A 20,181-nucleotide genomic window follows, 5' to 3' on the forward strand; every position below is an offset into this window, starting at 1 on the left:
GTCTCAAAAAAAAAAAAAAAAAAAAAAAAAAAAAAAAAAAAAAAACCATTTCAGGAGATCGAGGCGGGAGGACCCCTTGAGCTCGAGAGTTGCCCACCAGCTTGGGCAACGTGGTGAAATGTCATCTCTACAAAACATACAAAAATTAACTGGGTATGGTGGCACATGCCTGTAGTCCCAGCTACCCAGGAGGCTGAGATGGGAGGATCACTGAGCCAGGAAGGTGGATGTTACAGTGAGCCAAGATTGTGCATTGCACACCAGTCTGGGTGACAGACCCTGTCTCAAAAACAACAAAAAACAAAAAAACCCTGAATTATATATAAATTTGAAAGTATACAAGGAAGATTTTATATTTAAGCCTCAAATACAACAGCCAAGGGGTGGAAGCAACCATTCCATCTGACAGATAAATGGATAAATTAAAAATGTGGCCGGGCGCGGTGGCTCAAGCCTGTAATCCCAGCACTTTGGGAGGCCAAGGCGGGTGGATCACGAGGTCAAGAGATCGAGACCATCCTGGTCAACATGGTGAAACCCCGTCTCTATTAAAAATACAAAAAATTAGCTGGGCATGGTGGCGTGTGCCTGTAATCCCAGCTACTCAGGAGGCTGAGGCAGGAGAATTGCCTGAACCCAGGAGGCGGAGGTTGCGGTGAGCCGAGATCGCGCCATTGCACTCCAGCCTGGGTAACAAGAGCGAAATTCCGTCTCAAAAAAAAAAAAAAAATGTGGTATATACAGACAATGGAATATTATTCAGTCTTAAAAAGGAAGGAAATCCTGTCACATGCTACAACAGGTTAATCTAGCTGGCAAACTGAAATAAGCTAGTCACTAAAAGATAAATACTGTACGATTCTACTTATGTGAGGTACTTAGATTAGTCAAATTCAGAGACAGAAAGTAGAATGGTGATTACAGGGCTGGGGAAGAGGGAAGTGGGTGGTTGCTCATGAATACAGAGTTGTAGATTTCAAAATGAAAAAGTTCCAGAGATCCATTGAACAACAATGTGAACGTACTTAACACTATTAAACTGTACACTTACAAATGGTAAGATGTGGCCAGGCGCAGTGGCTCACACCTATAATCCCAGCACTTTGGGAGGCCAAGACAGGCAGATAATGAGGTCAGGAGATCAAGACCATCCTGGCTAACATGGTGAAACCCTGTCTCTACTAAAAATATTTTTAAAAATTAGCCTGTTATGGTGGCACATGCCTGTAGTCCCAGCTACCCAGGAGGCTAAGGCAGGAGAATCGCTTGAACCCGGGAAGCGGAGGTTGCAGTAAGCTGTGATTGCACCACAGCACTCCAGCCTGGGTGACAGAGCAAGACTCCATATCAAAAAAAAAAAAAGTGGCTGGGCACAGTGGCTCACACCTATACTACCAGCACTCCAGCGCTTTGGGAGGCCAAGACAGTTGGATCACCTGAGGTCAGGAGTTCGAGACCAGCCTGACCAGCATGGTAAAACCCCATCTCTACTAAAAATACAAAATTAGCCAGGTGTGCTGGCAGGCACTTGTGATCCCAGCTACTCAGGAGGCTGAGGCAGGAGAATGGCCTGAACCTGGGAGGTGGAGGTTGCATTGAGCCAAGATGGCACCATTGCACTGTAGCCTGGGCAACGAGTAAAACTCCATCTCAAAAAAAAAAAAAGGTAAGATGTTTTCTTTCTGTGCTGGTAGCACTCACGCAAACACGGTGAACGTTCCTAAAACCCACCCGACTTTCTGTAAGAGTGGCAAGCACCAACCCCACAAAGTGACACAGTACAAGATGGGCAAGGATTCTCTGTATGCCCAGGGAAAGCAGTGTTATGACAGGAAGCAGAGTGTCTATTGTGGGCAAAACTAAGGCGATTTTCCAGAAAAAGGCTAAAACTACAAAGAAGATTGTGCTAAGGCTTGAGTGTGTCGAGCCCAACTGCAGATCTAAGAGAATGCTAGCTATTAAAAGATGCAAGCATTTTGAACTGGGAGGAGATAAGAGAAAGGGCCAAATGATCCAGTTCTAAGTGTCATCTTTTCTTTTATGAAGACAACAAAATCTTGAGTTTACGTTAAAAAAAAAATGGAATACATCTGCAGAACGTGCAGTGTTGTTACATAAGTATACATGTGCCATGGTGGTTTACTTCCCCTATTGACCTGTCTTCTAAGTTCCCACCCCACAACAGGCCATGGTGTACGCTGTTTCCCTCTCTGTGTCCATGTGTTCTCAATGTTAAACCATATATATATTTTTTTGAGACAGAGTCTCACTCTGCCACTCAGGCTGGAGTGCAATGGCACGATCTCGGCTTACTGCAACCTCTGCCTTCCAGGTTCAAGCAATTCTCCTGCCTCAGCCTCCCAAGTAGCTGAGATTACAGGCGCCTGCCACCACACCCGACTAATTTTTTGTATTTTCAGTAGAAACAGGGTTTTGCCTCGTTGGCCAGACTGGTCTCAAATTCCTGACCTCAGGAGATCTACTTGCCTTGGCCTCCCAAAGTGCTGGGGTAACAGGCATGAGCCACTGTGCATGGCCACACAATTTTTAAAAGAGAAATGTCCCAAATGAATCAGTAGCAAACATAATTAACTTACAGTTCCATCCTTATTACTTCTAACGAAAGATACTAGGACAATACTTTTGTCTCTTCCTTGGTATTTGTCTACTGTATTAACTTCGACCATCCCAACAGAAGAATGTGCCAATAAATCACTGATGATCTTTAACTGCTGCCTGTATGGTGCAATAATACCAATATCAGAGGGATTGCATCCAGCCTACATAGAAAAAGACACAATTTAAAATAAAGAAATCTTGTTGAAGTTAAACTTTTCTGAATTTAATTTAAATATTTCCATTATGTGCCCAACTGATGTTTATAACAGATTTTCCTATCTCAAAGACTGAATACAATTACTGAATTTGCTCCAAATCTGTCCATATTTCCCATGATGAAATAATGCCTTAGACATTGCTCCCTTAATTTTTAGAGTCTCATGGCAAAGTCATGGTTTATATGCCACTAAAACAGTGCTCACACTCACACACACAACAGTACAAATAAATACATTTCATCTTTTGCTATTTCTTTCACAGTAAAGTTTCCAATCCCCCATTACTACATCACAGTATTGACTCAATTAGAATTAGCTCACATTACAAAAAGTTATTATCCTAAATGAAAATTCCAAATGTCATTATAAAATATTACATGTCTTAGATACATTTTTTTTTTTTTTACACACTTCTACCATCAGAGGAAGCTGAGATACATTTCTTAAAATAAAAACAACCAGGCTTCAATCCCCTTATCTTAAAGGAGAGCTGCCAAGATTATAGCCTTCTTACAGTCTAATATTCTATTATTCTGCACTTTAATATTTGTTAGCCTTGAAAAATCTAAATTACCTTAATAAAAATGGAGGTTAGGAAAACTATGAGTTTGGCTTCTGTTATATTGCTCACACCACCTTTTTCAATTTGCTCTGGTGCTGGAACCTAAGTAGAAAAATATACAGCTTGCTGATAATGCAATAAAGGAAAGAGTACTCTAAGTACATAAGTGGCCATAAAGATTGCACTACCAATTTGGAGATGAAAAATATCTTTGTCTAAAGTTGAAGGTGAAAGAATCAACAAAAATGAATGATATTAATATTAGTCACTTTCAGAAAGCCATGCAGAGACCACCTAGCTTAAACATGCTACGATTGAGGCTAAAATACCTACAAAAGCTGATCACACACTGAGCTTTATATACTTTACTTTGTCATCCCCCATTTTACAGGAATCAAAGGTAGAAAAGAATAAGTAACTTGCCCAAGGCCTCACAATAAACTGTGGCGCTAGTATTCAAACTTAGATCTGGGTCTCATTATCTGTGCTCTTTCCGTTTTCTTGTCCCCTTTTATACAAATAATGGAGCAGATAAAACTGCTGCCACGCCTGATACATCTCTTCAAAGACTGCTTTCCTCCTACATCATCCCTAAGCAAACTTGATTATTTTTAATGCAATTTACTTGGAATCCTGATGGTAAAAAAGAGAAAATCCAAGTAGCAAAAATAAAGAATCTGAGCAATCATTGGTGAAGTAAATAAATGAAACTTACAATTAATAAGCTAGAATCCTGGTTTATAAAAGCAGTCATTTGTGAAATCAGTTTATCTGAATCATTTTCCAAAGTCTGCCTGCCTCTAGGTGTTAAGATAAAATAAAATTCTTCAACCCAAGTTGCTAAGGGCAGTATCTATGAGATGAAAATTCCATCACAGACATGTAGTAGAGCTAGCTCCATCCATCTTAATAACAGGAAACAATGATTTTAGAATAATATGCTCACATAATTGGTTGCTATATTCTTAATTTTTTTAATTTTTTTTTTTTCTTTTCAAGACGGGGTTTCACCATGTTGGTCAGGCTGATCTTGAACTCCAAACCTCAGGTGATCTGCCCGTCTTGGCCTCCAAAGTGCTTAGATTACAGGTGTGAGCCACCACCCCTGGCCATTGCTATATTCTTATTTTATTTTCTTAAGACAGGGTCTTGCTGTTATCCAAGCTGGATTGCAGTGATGTAATCACAGCTCACAGCAGCTTTGACAACTGGAATTAAGCAATCCTCCTGCTCAGTCTCCTAAGTAGCTAGGACTGCAGGTACACACTGCCATGCCCAGGTAATTTTTTTGTTTTGTTTTGTTTTTTTGAGACAGAGTCTTGATTGGTCACTCAGGCTGGAGTGCAGTGGCATGATCTTGGCTCACTGCAACCTTCACCTCCTGGGTTCAAGAGATTCTCCTGCCTCAGCCTCCTGAGTAGCTGAGGCCATAGGTAAGCACCATAATACCTGGCTAATTTTTTTGTATTTTTAGCAGAGATGGAGTTTTACCATGTTGGTCAGGCTGGTCTTGAACTCCTAAACTCAAATAATCTGCCCACCACGGTCTCCCAAAGTGCTAGGATTACAGGCGTGAGCCACCATGCCCAACCACATCCAGATAATTTTTTAAAGATTTTTTTTTTTTTTTTTGCAAACAAGGTCTCACTATATTACCCAGGCTGGCCTTCAACTCCTGGCTTCAACTGATCCTTCTGCCTTGGCATCCCAAAGTGCTAGAATTATAGGCGTGAGTCACCACGTCCAAAAGGTCACTATATTTTTATTTGAACTTAAGGCTTCCAACTCAATGCTAAGAAACACTACGTAAAGCAAACTGTAGAAATATAGAGTCAAAACTTAATTCTTAGTTCTCAAAAATAAGCATCAAGCCATTTAAAGTCCTTGGGAAAAGCCAGGCGCAGTGGCTCATGCCTGTAATCCCAACACTTGGGGAAGCCAAAAAGGGCATATCACTCGAGGCCAGGAGTTTGAGACCAGCCTGGCCAACATGGTTAAAACCATCTCTACTAAAAATACAAAATTAGCCAGGTGTGGTGCTGGGCGCCTGTAATCCCATCTACTTGGGAGGCTGATGCAGGAGACTTGCTTGAATCTGGGAGGAGGAAGTTGCAGTGAGCCAAGATCACGCCACTGCACTCCAGCCTGGGTGACACAGTTAGACTCTGTCTCAAACAAACAAAAAAAAACACATAAAGAAAGAAAAGGCTATTTGGGGTTCAAGTATGAGAAGTACATTAGTTTTGCCTTTTAACTGGTAAGCTCTAAACAGGGCATATGCTAATGCAAACTGAGAAACTTAAATAATATAACAAAATGAGAAAAACTGAAAGAGAAAATTTTTATTACCTTGTCTGTATTAAGAAAACAAACAGGATTGTTGGGTTCAAATACTCCCATCAGCCAAGGATTATCAGAATAGTCAGCATAAAACTCCAGTTCCAGCTTCACATCTTTAAAGTGAGGTAGGTTTATCACTGCATTGGCCACTTTGTCGGATCCACACTCCAGCTTGCCCTCATAGGTCAGCTTATTACTTAAGGACATAATTTTACTAAGGGAATTACAACAGATAACTTTAGTTTTGGTAGATGGAAACAAACATGAAAACCACTCCTGGCTAACTGTTACAAATACCTGTTCATTCTGTACTGCACGGTTAGCTGTACAACAGCATTCTTATTCTGCTCCAGCCTCTTGAATAAGCTTTCACTCATGCCAAGAGCTCTGTCAACAAATCAGATTCAGGTTTACCAGTGTACTAAATCTGTCCCTTAAATAGAATCCGGTTTAAAATTAACACTTAAACGTCTGCCTACCTTGCTTCATGATTTAGCACCAGGGGAGGAAGCTGCTGATGGTCGCCCACTAACACAAATCTCCGTGAAAAAAAAAGGGGGCCCAGACAAATTGGTTGGCTAATTTGAGAGGCTTCATCCACAATACAAAAATCAAAAATTTTACGGGAAAATATTGGATGGTTTATTCCCATACATGTTGTTGCAACTATAAGCTAAAAACAAGGAAAACAAATCAGTTATTTAATATGTAAAAGAAATGTAGTGTTGTTTCTCTCATCTTTGAAATGAAAAGATCAGAAAAAGGTTTTTATTCTATGGCATTAGGAATCCTTTGATATGATTTAATTCTGAAATATTTATAGCATGCAAATTTTATTTTTTTTCTATAAATTAAAAATAAGTAAATTTTCCAGACACTATGAACAATGCTCACATTTGGATATTTCCCAATGGAAATCTGAAACATTCAAGAGGCAATAAGTTAGTAAGTTTGTTTTGTTTTGTTTAATGTCAACCAGGACATTGCTTCTGGGAAGAAGGAGTACTTTTCCTTATGCTTTCCATAAACAACAACTAAAATACCTATGCATTATATATATAAAACAAACAAAAGAAGACTCTGAAAGGTGGAGAGAAGGCAGACCAGCTAGGGAGCTCAGGACCAAAGAAACAACACACTAGTTGATTCTCTGCGCTTTTGTATTGCCTCATAGATTCCAGATTTGGAATTGAGGGAGCCACAACCCAGGAACACCAATGGGTGCTGACTAAAAACAGCTTCAACCCAAGTCTCCTCTCTCTAGCTGAAGGAACAGTAAAGGGAAAGCCTAGCAGACAGAAAACTTTCACACAATAACCACTCTAGCCAAATACCACAGAAAAAAAAGTACAGCCCCACTACCACAGACAGCAGCCAACACTGAGGAGGGTAGATCCCCACCCTTCTCAAGGCTGTAACAAGGTGCCCCATGCCTCACCAGGCTGGTGTCAGAGAAAGCCAGGTAGGGGGTCAGGTCTTTCATCCCTGACGACTGGTAACTGGTACCAACCCCTAATGTTAATGGAGACCATATCGGGAGCCTAGACTTTCACCCCCCATCCAGCACACCCAGCGGTAATGAGGAGCATCCCACCTTGGTCAAAGAGGGCTGAGCGAGGAACCCACACTTCGACTCCCACCTTGCAGTAATGAGGTGGTACCCCCTCTTCCCCTACCAAGGCAGTGTGAAAGGAAGCCAGCTAAAACAGAAGTTTTCAATAATAATAAAATATGCTCATGTTTCGATTAAAAATCAATTATTATAAGAACCAGGAAAATCTCAAACTCAATGAAAAAAGATGACAATCTATAAATGCTAACACCACAATGACAGAGATGTTAGAACTATCTGATCAAGATTTTAAAGCAGCCATGGTAACAACATTTTAATGAGTGATTATGAACACACTTGAATCAAATGAACAAAAAGCAAAGTCTCGGCGAAGAAATAGAAAAAACAGGATAACTGGGCTGGGTGCAATGGCTCACGCCTGTAATCCCAACACTTTGGGAGGCCAAGGTGGGCAGATTGCTGGGGCTCAGGAGTTTGAGACTAGCCTGAGAAACATGGAGAAAACCTGTCTCTACAAAATATACAAAAATAAGCTAAACATGGTGGCATACACCTGTAGTTCCACCTACTTAGGGGTGCTGAGCAGGAGGATCACTTGAGACCTGGAGGTCAAGGCTGCAGTGAGCCATGATCATGCCTCTGCACTCCAGCCTCGATGACAAAGTGTGACCTGTCTCAAAAAAAAAAAAAAAAAAAAAAAAAAAAAACACCAAAAAAACAAAATACCAGACTGGGCGTGGTGGCTCGAGAGACCAAGGAGGGCAAATCACTTGAGGTCAGGAGTTTGAGACCATCCTGGCCAACACAGTGAAATCCCATTTCTACTAAAAATATAAAAAATTAACCAGGCATGGTTGTGCATGCCAGTAGTCCCAGCTACTTGGGAAGCTGAGGCAAGTGGATCATGAGGTCAGGAGTTTGAGACCAGCCTGGCCAATACAGTGAAACCCCATATCTACTAAAAATACACAAATCAGCTGTGCATGGTAGCTTGTGCCTGTAGTCTCAGCTACATGGAAGGCTGAGGCAGGAGAATCACTTGAACCTGGGAGGCAGAGGTTGCAGTGAGTGGCGATCACACCACTGTACTCCAGCCTGGGCGACACAATGAGAGTCTGTCTCAAAAAAAAAAGAAAAACAAACACCTTTTGCTCTGCATAAAACCCTGTGAGGAGGATAAAAAGCAAGTGACAGAGTGGGAGAAAACACCTACAACCACATAACCATTAAAGGGCTAGTATTAGAATATACATTTTAAAAATTCTCAAAACTCAACACTACAAAGCATATAATCCAAAATGAGCAAAAGACATGAAGAAGATATACAGATGACAAGCACATGAAAATGTCATTAGGAGCCAAGCGCGGTAGCTCAAGTCTGTAGTCCTAGCACTTTGGGAGTCTGATGGGTGGATCACCTGAGGTCAAGAATTCTAGACCAGCCTGGCCAACATGGTAAATCCCCATCTCTACTGAAAAAAATGCAAAATTAGCTGGACATGGTGGTGCATGTCTGTAATCCCAGCTACATGGGAGGCTGAGGCAAGAGAATCACTTGAATCTAGGAGACAGAGGTTGCAGTGAGCTGAGTTTGAGACACTACACTCCAGCCCGTGCAGTAACTGCAAAACTCTGTCACAAAAACAAAACAAAACAAACACCTCATTATGACTGGATGCAGTGACTCACACCTGTAATCTCAACACTTTGGGAGGCAGACAGAGGTAGGAGGATCACTTGAGGCCAGGAGTTCAAGACCAGCCTGGACAACATAAAGAAAAATTTTAAATACTAGGCAGGCATGGTGGTACATGCCTGTAGTTCCAGCTACTCAGGAGGCTGAGGCAGGAAGATCACTTGAGCCCAGGAGGTCAGGGCTGCAGTGAGCGGTCTCACCAGTGCACTCCAGCCTGGGAAACAGAGCAAGATCCTGTCCCAAACACACACACACACCCATGTGCACGCACATACACACACATGAACACACACAGAAAACATCATTAACTACTGGGTAAATGCAAATTAAAATCTTCAAACACCTATCAAGATGGCTAAATTTAAACACAGTATCACCACCAGTGCTGAGATCGCTCATGTGATGGGAATATAAAATGTTCCTGCTTAGAAAAACAGTCTAGTAGATTAAAAAAAAAATGAACATGCGACTACCAATTTGATCCAGAAGCTGTACTACTGGGGATTTATCCCAGAAAAATGAAAACTTATGTAACACAAAAACCTGTAACATGAGTGTTTACAGCAGCTTTATTCATAACATCCCAAAACTGGAAACAATCCAGATTTTCAGAGGGTGAATGGTTAAACACAATGCAGCACACCCATGCTATGGAAAAATACTCGGCAACAAAAAGTAATGAACAATTAACATATGCAACTATCTGGGGGAAGCTCTGAGAATCAGGCTGAGTGAAAAACACTAATCCCAAAAGATTTACATAACATTCTTAAACAACCAAATTATCAAAATGGAGATCAGAGTCATGGCTATCAGAGGTTAAGGAGCGGTAAGGCAGGAGAGAAGTGGATACAACTATAAAAGTGCAACATGAGGAATCTTGTAGTAATAAAATAGGAACTGTAGGCCGGTGCAATGGCTCATGCCTGTAATCCCAGCACATTGGGAGGCTGAGGCAGGCAAATCACCTGAGGTCAGGAGTTCGAGACCAGCCTGACCAACATGGAGAAACCCCGTCTCTACTAAAAATACAAAATTAGCCAGGCATGGTGGTGCATGCCCGTAATCCCAGCTACTTGAGAGGCTGAGGCTGGAGAATTGCTTGAATCCGGGAGGTGGAGGTTGCAATGAGCCGAGATTGCGCCATTGTACTCCAGCCTGGGCAACAAGAGTGAAACTCCATCTCAAAAAAAATAGGAACTGTATCAGGCTGGCTGGGGGCGGTGGGTCATGTCTGTAATCCTTTGGGAGGCCAAGGTGGGTAGATCACAAGGTCAGGAGTTGGAGACCAGCCTGGCCAACATGGCAAAACTCTGTCTCTACTAAAAATACAAAAAATGAGCAGGTCGTGGTGGTGCGCACCTATAATTGCAGCTACTCAGGAGGCTGAGGCAGGAGAATCGCTTGAATCAGGAGAATCGCTTGAATCCAAGAGGCAGAGGTTGCAGTGAGCTGAGACTATGCCATTGCACTCCAGCCTGGGTGACAAGATCAAGACTCCAGCTCAAAAAAAAAAAAAAAAAAAAAGATATCGACTGTATCAATGTCAACATCCTGGTTGTGACATTGTAATACAGATAGGCAAGGTGTCACTGCTGGATAAAGGGTGGTTTATAGGCTCTCGCTAGCATTTCTTACAACTGCATGTGAATCTACAATTACCTCAAAATAAAATGTTTAATGAAAATGTTAACCAGATAGACATCTTAGCCAGTTCTAAATTTATCAATAACAGGCATAGATTTAGACAAAAACATGCTAGCATTGGACAAGGAGGTGAAGGAATAACCTATTAAATCTAATTTTGGGGAAGTTTTTAAACACAAAAATATCAGTTAAGCCAGGCACTATAGCCGAACCTACAGTCCCAGCTACTTGGGGATCTGAGGTGGAAGGTTCGCTTGGGCCCAGGAGTCCAGCCCAAGTACTACACAACATAGTAAGACCCTGGTCACTTAAAAAAAAAAATCAGGCTGGGTGCGGTGGCTCATGCCTGTAATCCTAGCACTTTGAGAGGCCAAGGCAGGTGGATCATGAGGTCAGGAGTTCAAGACCAGCCTGACAAAGATAATGAAACCCCATCTCTACTAAAAATATGAAAATTAGCTGGGTGTGGTGGCAGGCTCCTGTAATCCCAGCTAGTCGGGATGCTGAGGCAGAGAATCGCTTGAACCCAGGAGGTGGAGGTTAAAGTGAGCTGAGATCGTGCCACTGTACTCTAGCCTAGGCGAGAGAGTGAGACTCCGTCTCGGAAAAAAAAAAACTCAGGAATTCTAAGTAAAAATAAACATTAAATAACAAAATAAAATAAAAATTAGGTTCCATATAAAAGTCTAGAGATAGTTATAACAAGACTATTAAGTACCATTGCTTCTAGTTCAAACTCACTAAGAAACCCTGATTATTAGTAGTTTTCTAGGATGTTTGAAACTAGAAGAGAGCCCTAAATAATGATCTCACCTGAGAGTCTAGGTGAGAAAAAAAAAGGAAAATGATGATGATGATCATCATAATAAACTAAAAAACCTTATTTCAGTTCAGAAGGAAACAGCAAACTATAAGTTAATAAACTGGTCCTATGGTACATATAATCACATGCAAATCCAGTCAATGTGACTCAATTTCCCAGAGTACTGTTTCTCCCTTCATTCTGGCTGTGGAAATTAACTGTTAGTATTATTATACAATAATTATGCTTACTTGACTATTGTAGAGTTCTTCTAGAAGAGCTAAGGATTTAATGGACTTTGATTTGCAAATTTCTTGCTCTGTAAATTTCTGGATAGCTGGATGAACCTTCTGAGTCTGACCCAAACGCAAAAATCCTATTTTAAACTTGGCTAACTTCAAAAGAATGTTGTCAACAGCAGAGTGTGTGTAGCTGGTCAACAAAACGCTAAAACCACAGGCGTAGAGAATTCTTACCTAATAATGGGCAAGAGAAAAAAAAAAAGCCTTACTTTTAATTCCAGATAATTCTTAACATGCTTATAAACGTAACAAGAACCACATCTACGAGCTGAGCCAAGTGACTTTTTTTTTTTTTTTTTTTGGAGACAGAGTTTCGCTCTCGTTACCCAGGCTGGAGTGCAATGGCGCGATCTCGGCTCACCGCAACCTCTGCCTCCTGGGTTCAGGCAATTCTCCTGCCTCAGCCTCCTGAGTAGCTGGGATTACAGGCATGCACCACCATGCCCAGCTAATGTTTTGTATTTTTAGTAGAGACGGGGTTTCACCATGTTGACCAGGATGGTCTCGATCTCTTGACCTCGTGATCCACCCGCCTCGGCCTCCCAAAGTGCTGGGATTATAGGCATGAGCCACCGCGCCCGGCCTGCCAAGTGACTTTTTAAAAAAATTATAGAGCCAAAATATTTTACAAAAATTATATGACATTATTATATATTATGAATAATATGTCAATAATACATCATAGGCCAGGCATGGTGGCTGAAGATTGTAATCCGAGCACTTTGGGAGGCTGAAGCAAGTGGATCACTTGAGCCAAGGAATTCAAGACTGGCCTGGGCAACAAAGTGAGACCCCCATCTCTTTTTTTAAAAATTATTTTTGGGCCGGGTGCAGTAGCTCACGCCTGTAATCCCAGCACTTTGGGAGGCCGAGGCGGGTGGATCACGAGGTCAAGAGATCAACACCATCCTGGTCAACATGGTAAAACCCCATCTCTACTAAAAATACAAAAATTAGCTGGGCATGGTGGCGCATGCCTGTGATCCCAGCTACTCAGGAGGCTGAGGCAGGAGAATTGCCTGAACCCAGGAGGTGGAGGTTGCGGTGAGCCGAGATCGCGCCATTGCACTCCAGCCTGGGTAGCAAGAGCAAAACTCCATCTAAAAAAAAAAAAAAATTATTTTTGTCATTAGGCAAGGTAGTGCACCCCTGTGGTCTCAGCTACTTGGGAGGCTCAGGCACGAGGACTGTTTCAGCCCAGGAGGTTGAGGCTGCATGAGCAGTGATCATGCCACTGCATTCCAACCTGGTATCAAACACCAATCCTTCCGTCTCAGACTCCCATAGTGCTGGGATTACAGGCATGATCCACCTTGCCTGGCCCATGTAACTTTTAGTAGTGTCTGGCACACAGTATCAATTAAATATTTGCTGCCATTATTATAATTATTCTAAAACTGCTTAGAAATTTACTGACATGAAAAAAAATCCAAGAAAAATCAATTACATCATTTTTAAAGGGAAAGGAAAACATACAGCGATATATATCACATAACACTAACGGAAAGAGATCTTAGGAAATTCTAAATTTAGAATCTTAGATCTTAGGAAGTCTACAACATGATTATAACTGTTTGTGATTCAGCTTTACTATTTCTCATGTCATTCAAAAAAGTTCATTTGAAACAAAGACACTCTGAATTAAAATTCAGCCATTTTGATGTTAAATATTACATCCTCTGAACTGAGGAGAAACTGATATAAACATTTAGTTTCTAAGCAGAAGAATAATAACCTTACAAGAGTACATATTGTAGTTGTTTTTCCTGTCCCAGGCATACCCACGATGAGTGTGTAGTCTTTTGAAAGAAGAACCTTTTTCATTGCTTGCCTCTGAGGCTTATTCAAACCTACATTTAAATTAAAAAATAACAGGAAAAAAAGCATTGAATTTCAAAGGAAAAATTAATAATTTTACAAGAAAAGTAGTCTCTATCCAAGTCTATTCCTCATTACAAAACTATTTCCAACGAGTCTTGTCTAAACATTGTAATTGCAAGTCTAATCAAGATATCAGGCTACAGTATAAATCAAATAGAAACAAGAAAAATTAATCAAAGCAGACACGGTGATTTTAGCATACCCTTTAGAATGCAGGCAACTGTATCCTTTGCATCATGTGGAAGAACAGAACTAAGGTAGGATATAAAATGAGGTTCACGAAAGTCAATAATTAAATCTCGAAGCTTTTTGCTGAAAAGACAAAAAGCACACTTTTAGTAATATTCCTTAGAAAAATGGAATGAAATTCAAATTCATTCATTGTTACAAACCTGACAAATGTGTTTTCCATCAATTTAGAAAGATTTCCTAATGGGGTATCTATATCACAATTTTTTTCTTCCTGGTCTAATCTAAACAAAGTTGATTCCGGAAGGAGCGACAGGTTCCTAAAAGAGCAAAACAAATACACATGAATGTTTTCCATTTCACATGGCCTGTATAAGAAATATACTATCTGAGGCCGGGCGCGGTGGCTCGAGCCTGTAATCCCAGCACTTTGGGAGGCCGAGGCAGGTGGATCACGAGGTCAAGAGATCGAGACCATCCTGGTCAACATGGTGAAACCCCGTCTCTACTAAAAATACAAAAAATTAGCTGGGCATGGTGGTGCGTGCCTGTAATCCCAGCTACTCAGGAGGCTGAGGCAGGAGAATTGCCTGAACCCAGGAGGCGGAGGTTGCGGTGAGCCGAGATCGCGCCATTGCACTCCAGCCTGGGTAACAAGAGCAAAAAACCGACACAAAAAAACAAACAAAAAAAAAAAAAAAAAAAAAAAAAAAAAAGAAATATACTATCTGCTAAAAGAGTACATAGGCCAGAATAGCTATTAAAATAGCTATCAGCCCTCAGTCACACTTGCTAATCAAGGACAGCATGAGGCCCTGGATTGGTGGGAAAAGGCAGAGGGAAAGGGAGAGTACAAGGCACCAAGGTCAATGCATTAATAACTGAGAACCTGCAACATTTGCTAAATATTCACTTAACCTTGCAATCTAACATGGGCTCACTATCCCCAGAGAGATCCTGAATGCATGCATGGCTCTTCCCTCCTCTTCTGGAGTGCAGGCTTCTTTTCTGCCACCTTCTCCCACTCTTCTATCTGTTCCTTAAGCCCTGGTGTTCCCTAAAGTCACTTCTCTGGTTGATTGTATTGCTCTTTCTGATTGTTTTCCCTAGGGTTCCAGGCCCTCATGTGCCTCCAAATTTGAATTCCATCTTTAGGACTAACCTCACACTCCTCTCCCACCTGGTTCCTCACCCAAGCCTGCAAAGTTTGATATCCAGCAGGCAGCAAGATCTCTCCACTTAGCTGAACTCAGGCTGTGAAAGCTCAGTACATGCAAAGCGGAACTCTTCCTCATCTCTGCTGAGCCTGATGTTCTTTCTCTGGTCCTGATCATAGTTAATGGCATTTGCATCTGCACTACTGTCTTGATTCTTCCCTCTTCCCAACCCACATACCCAATCAGTATCGAAACGCCAGCCAGTTTTATTTTCTAAATATTTCTCAGTCATTCCATTCTCTACCAATACTACTCTGCCTCAGTTGCCTCTAGGCTGGACCACTGCAACAGCTTCCTGATTTGCTCTTAGTTTTGCTTTCATTAACTAATTCTCCACAATGTACGCACAGGAAAATGCAAATTCAATGATTATCTACTTTTCTGTTTAAAACCTTTCAATACCTCAGAATAAATAAAATCTAAACTTTTTTTTTTTTTGAGACAGGGTCTTGCTTTTTTCCCTAGGCTAGAGTGCAGTGGCACGACCATGGCTCACTGTAGCCTTGAACTCCTGGATCAAGTAATCATCTTACCTCAGACTCCTGAGTAGCTGGGACTACACATGCATACCACCACACCTAGCTAATTTTTTAATTTTTTGGAGAGATGGGGTCTCACTATGTGGCCCAGGATGGCAAACTTTTAAACATGGTATATAAGAGCTTCTATGACCTGATATCTCTAATCACTCTCTTCCTTATATATTCCAGAAATAATTACTTACACTTTCCCAAATGCTCCATGTCACACTACATCACACCAGCATACCTTTGTGTAACAGGTTTGCCCAGTATAGTATTCTCTTCTCACACTGCTTCATCAGCCTAATTTATTAATCCATAGGATGAAGATTTAGAATTAGCTCTTCAAAAAGGCTTCACTTGGCCAGCCAAGTGGCTCATGACTGTAATTCCAACACTTTGGGAGGCTGAGGCAATAGGATCACTTGAGATCAGAAGTTTGAGACCAGTCTGGCCAACATGGTGATACCCCATCTCTACTAAAAATATAAAAATTAGCCACGCATGGTGGTGCATGCCTATAATCCCAGCTACTCAGGAGGCTGAGGCAGGAGAATCACTTGAATCCAGGAGGCAGAAGCTGAAGTGAACTGAGATCATGCCACTGCACTCCAGTCTGGGAGATAGACTGAGACTCTGTCTCAAAAAAAAAAAAAAAAAAAAGAAAGCCTTCCCTGAGCCACCTAAAATCAAATTAAATACCTCTCCTCTGTGTTCCTATCAATTTGAACACTTATCATATTGGAGTGAAAATAAGCTGGGTGTGGTAACTCGCACCTGTATTCCCACCACTTCAGGAGGCCTAGGCAGGAGGACCACTTGAGCCCATGAGTTCAAGACCAGCCTGGGCAGCAAAGTGAGACCCCCATCTCTACAAAAAGTTAAAAAATTAGCCAGGTGTGGTGGCATGTGCCTGTGGTCCCAGCTACGTAGGAGGCTGAGGCAGAAGGATTGCTTGATCCCAAGAGGTGCAGGCTAAAGTGAGCTGTGATCATGCCACTGCACTCCAGCCTGGGCTGCAGTGAGAACATGTCTCAAAAAAAAAAAAAAAAAAAAAAAAAAAAAAGGAAAGAAAATATTTATGTCTACACACAAGACTATAAATTCTTCAAGGATTTGCAGAGTACCTAATACATAGTAGGCACTAAATAAATACTGCAAAGGATACACAAATCTGAGCAGACAACTGGAATATTGTGGATCAGCATCCTATATCATGAAATCCGGACAAGGGGTAGTTATGACTCAACTAAGATTACTGATCAGTAGGGAACAAGCCTGGACATTTCCATTACAGTTACTCAGATGTCACTAAGTCCCAACTGCTGACCTCTATCCATTAAGAAATGTTCGGGCATGCCTTTGTTAAGTGCAAGAAAGGCTGGAAAACACAATCCAGCTGACTGAAAGAAGAGGGAATATGGGTATTAGTGAATGTGGAGGTTGGTCTCTGACACAAATTTTCTTTCTTTTTTTTTTCTTTAAGACAGGGTCTCATTCTGTCACTCAGGCTACATGCAGTGCAGAGATATGATCTCAGCTCGCTGCAGCCTCAACCTCCTGGGCTCAACTGATCCTCCCACCTTGGCCTTCCTAGTAGCTGGGACTACAGGCATGCACCACCATGCTCAGCTAATTTTTGTATTTTTGGTAGAGATGAAGTTTTACTTATGTTGCCCAGGCAGGTCTCAAACTCCTGGGCTCAAGTGATCCACCCACCTCAGCCTCCCAATGTGCTAGGATTACAGGTTTGAGCCACCTCGCCTGTCAAGATTTTCATATCAACTATTCTACTATTAATATTTTTATTTAAATCAAGCACTTTGTTGTAACTGAAATAAGTACACTTTATACCACTGCTATAAATGGGAAAAGTAAAATTTTTTATTTAAAAAAGGAGAGAGGCTGGGCGCTGTGGCTCATGCCTATAATCCCAGCATTTTGGGAGACCGAGGCAGGCAGCTCACCTGAGGTCAGGAGTTGAAGAGCAGCATAGCCAACATGGCAAAACCTGTCTCTACTAAAAACACAAAACATTAGCTGGGCATAGTGGCACGTACCTTTAGTCCCAACTACTCAGGAGGCTGAGGCACAAGAATCGCTTGAACCCAGTTGGCAGAGGATGCAGTGAGACAAGATCGAGTCACTGCACTCCAGCCTGACCAACAGGGTGAGACTCCATCTCTAAATAAATAAATAACATTTTTTTTTTTTTAGATGGAGTCTCGTTCTGTAGCCCAGGTTGGAGTTCAGTGGCGTGATCTTGGCTCACTACAACCTCCGCCTCCCAGGTCCCAGTTCAAGCAATTCTTCTACCTTGGCCTCCCAAGTGGCTGGGATTACAGGCATGAGCCACCTAATTTTTTAGGTGGCTAAAAAATGCTCAGCTAATTTTTTTGGTATTTTTTAGTAAAGATGGGGTTTCACCATGTTGGCCAGTGTGGTCTTGAGCTCCTGACCTCATGATCTGCCTGCTTCGACCTCCCAAAGTGCTGGGATTACAGGCGTGAGCCACCGCACCCAGCCAAATAAATAAATAAATAAGAAGAGAACAAAATAGTAAGTGCCTAGCATGCTAAGGAGAAATAAGCATTATAGCTAACACAGGGTGGCATCTATGCTGTCTGCTATACATGTGGTTTTGAGAATTAGATAAGATTCTGTCCACATTAGCGCTATGGAACATAATGTACTAAACAAAACTTTAGCTGTTTGGTAGTTCCCCAAAATGTTAAATGTGAAATTAGCACATGACCCATGCCTAGGTAACTACAAAGAAAATGAACAAAATGAAACTATGTCCACCTAAAACTATGCATGTGAATGTTCACAGCAATATTATTCATTACAACAAAAAAGTGGAAACAACTCAAATGTCCATCAGCCAGTGAAAGGATGAACAAAATGTGGTCTATCCATACAACAGAAAATATTCAACCATAAAAAAAATGAGGGTCTCATATATGCTGAAACATGAATGAACCTTGCAAACATTACGCTAAGTGAAAGAAGCCAGACACAAAAGGTCATATAACGAATGGTTCTACTTATATCACATATCCAGAATGGATGAATCCATACAGAAAGAAAGCCAATTAGTAGTTGCCAGGGAGTTGAGGGAGGAGAGAGGGGATAGGAATGAGGCTTCCTTTTAGGGTGATAAAAGTGTCTTAGAAATAGATGGAAGTGATGGCTGCACAATATTGGGAATATACTAAACACCAATTATATACATTAAAATGGTTAATTATCAATTGTATGTTATATAATTTTTTTTTTTGAGATGGAGTTTTGCTCTTGTTGTCCAGGCTGGAGTGCAATGACATGATCTTGGCTCACTTTAATTTCTACTTCCCAGGTTCAAGCAATTCTCCTGCCTCAGCCTCCTGAGTAGCTAGGATTATGAAAAAAAGCTCATCATCACTGGTCATTAGAGAAATGCAAATCAAAATCACATTGAGATACCATCTCACTCCAGTTACAATGGCAATCATTAAAAATCAGGAGACAGCCGGGCATCGTGGCTCATGCCTGTAATCCCAGCACTTTGGGAGGCCAAGGCAGTTGGATCATGAGGTCAGGAGATGAAGACCATCTGGCCAACACAGTGAAACCCCATCTCTACTAAAAATACAAAAAATTAGCTGGGTGCGGTGGCGGGCGCCTATAATCCCAGCTACTCGGGAGGCTGAGGCAGGAGAATTGCTTGAACCTGGGAGGCAGAGGTTGCAGTGAGCCAAGATCATGCCATTGCACTTCAGCCTGGGCAACACAGCGAGACTCTGTCTCAAAAAAAAAAAATCAGGAGACAGACGCTAGGGAGGATGTGGAGAAATAGGAACACTTTTACACTGTTGGTGGGAGTGCAAATTAGTTCAACCATTGTGGACGACTATGGTGATTCCTCAAGGACCTAGAAATAGAAATACCATTTGACCCAGCAAACCCATTACTGGGTAGATACCAAAAGGATTATAAATCACTCTATTATAAAGACACATGCACACATGTTTATTGTGGGACTGTTCACAATAGCAAAGACTTGGAACCAACCCAAATGCCCATCAATGAGAGACTGGATAAAGAAAATGTGGCACATATATACCATAAAATAATATGCAGCCATGAAAAAGGATGAATTCATGTCCTTTGCAGGGACATGGATAAAACTGGAAACCATCATTCTCAGCAAACTGACACAAGAACAGAAAACCAAAGACTGCATGTCCTCACTCATAAGTGGGTGCTGAACAATGAGAACACATGGACACAGGGAAGGGAACATCACACACCAAGGCCGGTGCGGGGGTAGGTACTAGGGGAGGAATAGCAGGGGGTGGGCGGATAGGGGAGGGATAGCATTAGGAGAAATACCTAATATAGATGATGGGGTGATGGATGCAGCAAACCACCATGGCACATGTATACCTATGTAACAAACTAGCATGTTCAGTACACGTACCCCCAAACTTAAAGTAAAATAAAATTAAAAAAGAGAAAAAAAGAAAGAACTTTTATCCCAACCTCAAAAAAATTTTTTTTTAATTTAAAAAATGGTTAATGATCAATTTTATGTTATATATACATATTTTTTTTTTTTTTTTTTTTTTTTTT

General features: G+C 41.3%; 1 protein-coding gene and 1 pseudogene across 1 annotated transcript in view; one reads left to right on the plus strand and one right to left on the minus strand.

The window, feature by feature from the left end:
• The window catches only part of DNA2 (DNA replication helicase/nuclease 2), a 59,405-nt gene that overhangs the window by 2,898 nt on the left and 36,326 nt on the right, over window positions 1-20,181 (minus strand). The window contains exons 11-19 of the mRNA XM_032252626.1: window positions 14,033-14,149; window positions 13,843-13,952; window positions 13,500-13,609; window positions 11,709-11,933; window positions 6,219-6,412; window positions 6,037-6,126; window positions 5,749-5,953; window positions 3,412-3,501; window positions 2,598-2,780 (exon numbers count right to left, since the gene is read on the minus strand). Coding sequence (XP_032108517.1) covers window positions 2,598-2,780; window positions 3,412-3,501; window positions 5,749-5,953; window positions 6,037-6,126; window positions 6,219-6,412; window positions 11,709-11,933; window positions 13,500-13,609; window positions 13,843-13,952; window positions 14,033-14,149 — 1,324 coding nt within the window. The remainder of the gene's footprint in view (window positions 1-2,597; window positions 2,781-3,411; window positions 3,502-5,748; window positions 5,954-6,036; window positions 6,127-6,218; window positions 6,413-11,708; window positions 11,934-13,499; window positions 13,610-13,842; window positions 13,953-14,032; window positions 14,150-20,181) is intronic.
• Window positions 1,672-2,075, plus strand: LOC116533043 (annotated as a pseudogene).

Source organism: Sapajus apella, unplaced genomic scaffold, assembly GCF_009761245.1.
Source record: "Sapajus apella isolate SASKATOON/1434 unplaced genomic scaffold, GSC_monkey_1.0 scaffold78, whole genome shotgun sequence".
NCBI classification, from domain to species: domain Eukaryota; kingdom Metazoa; phylum Chordata; class Mammalia; order Primates; family Cebidae; genus Sapajus; species Sapajus apella.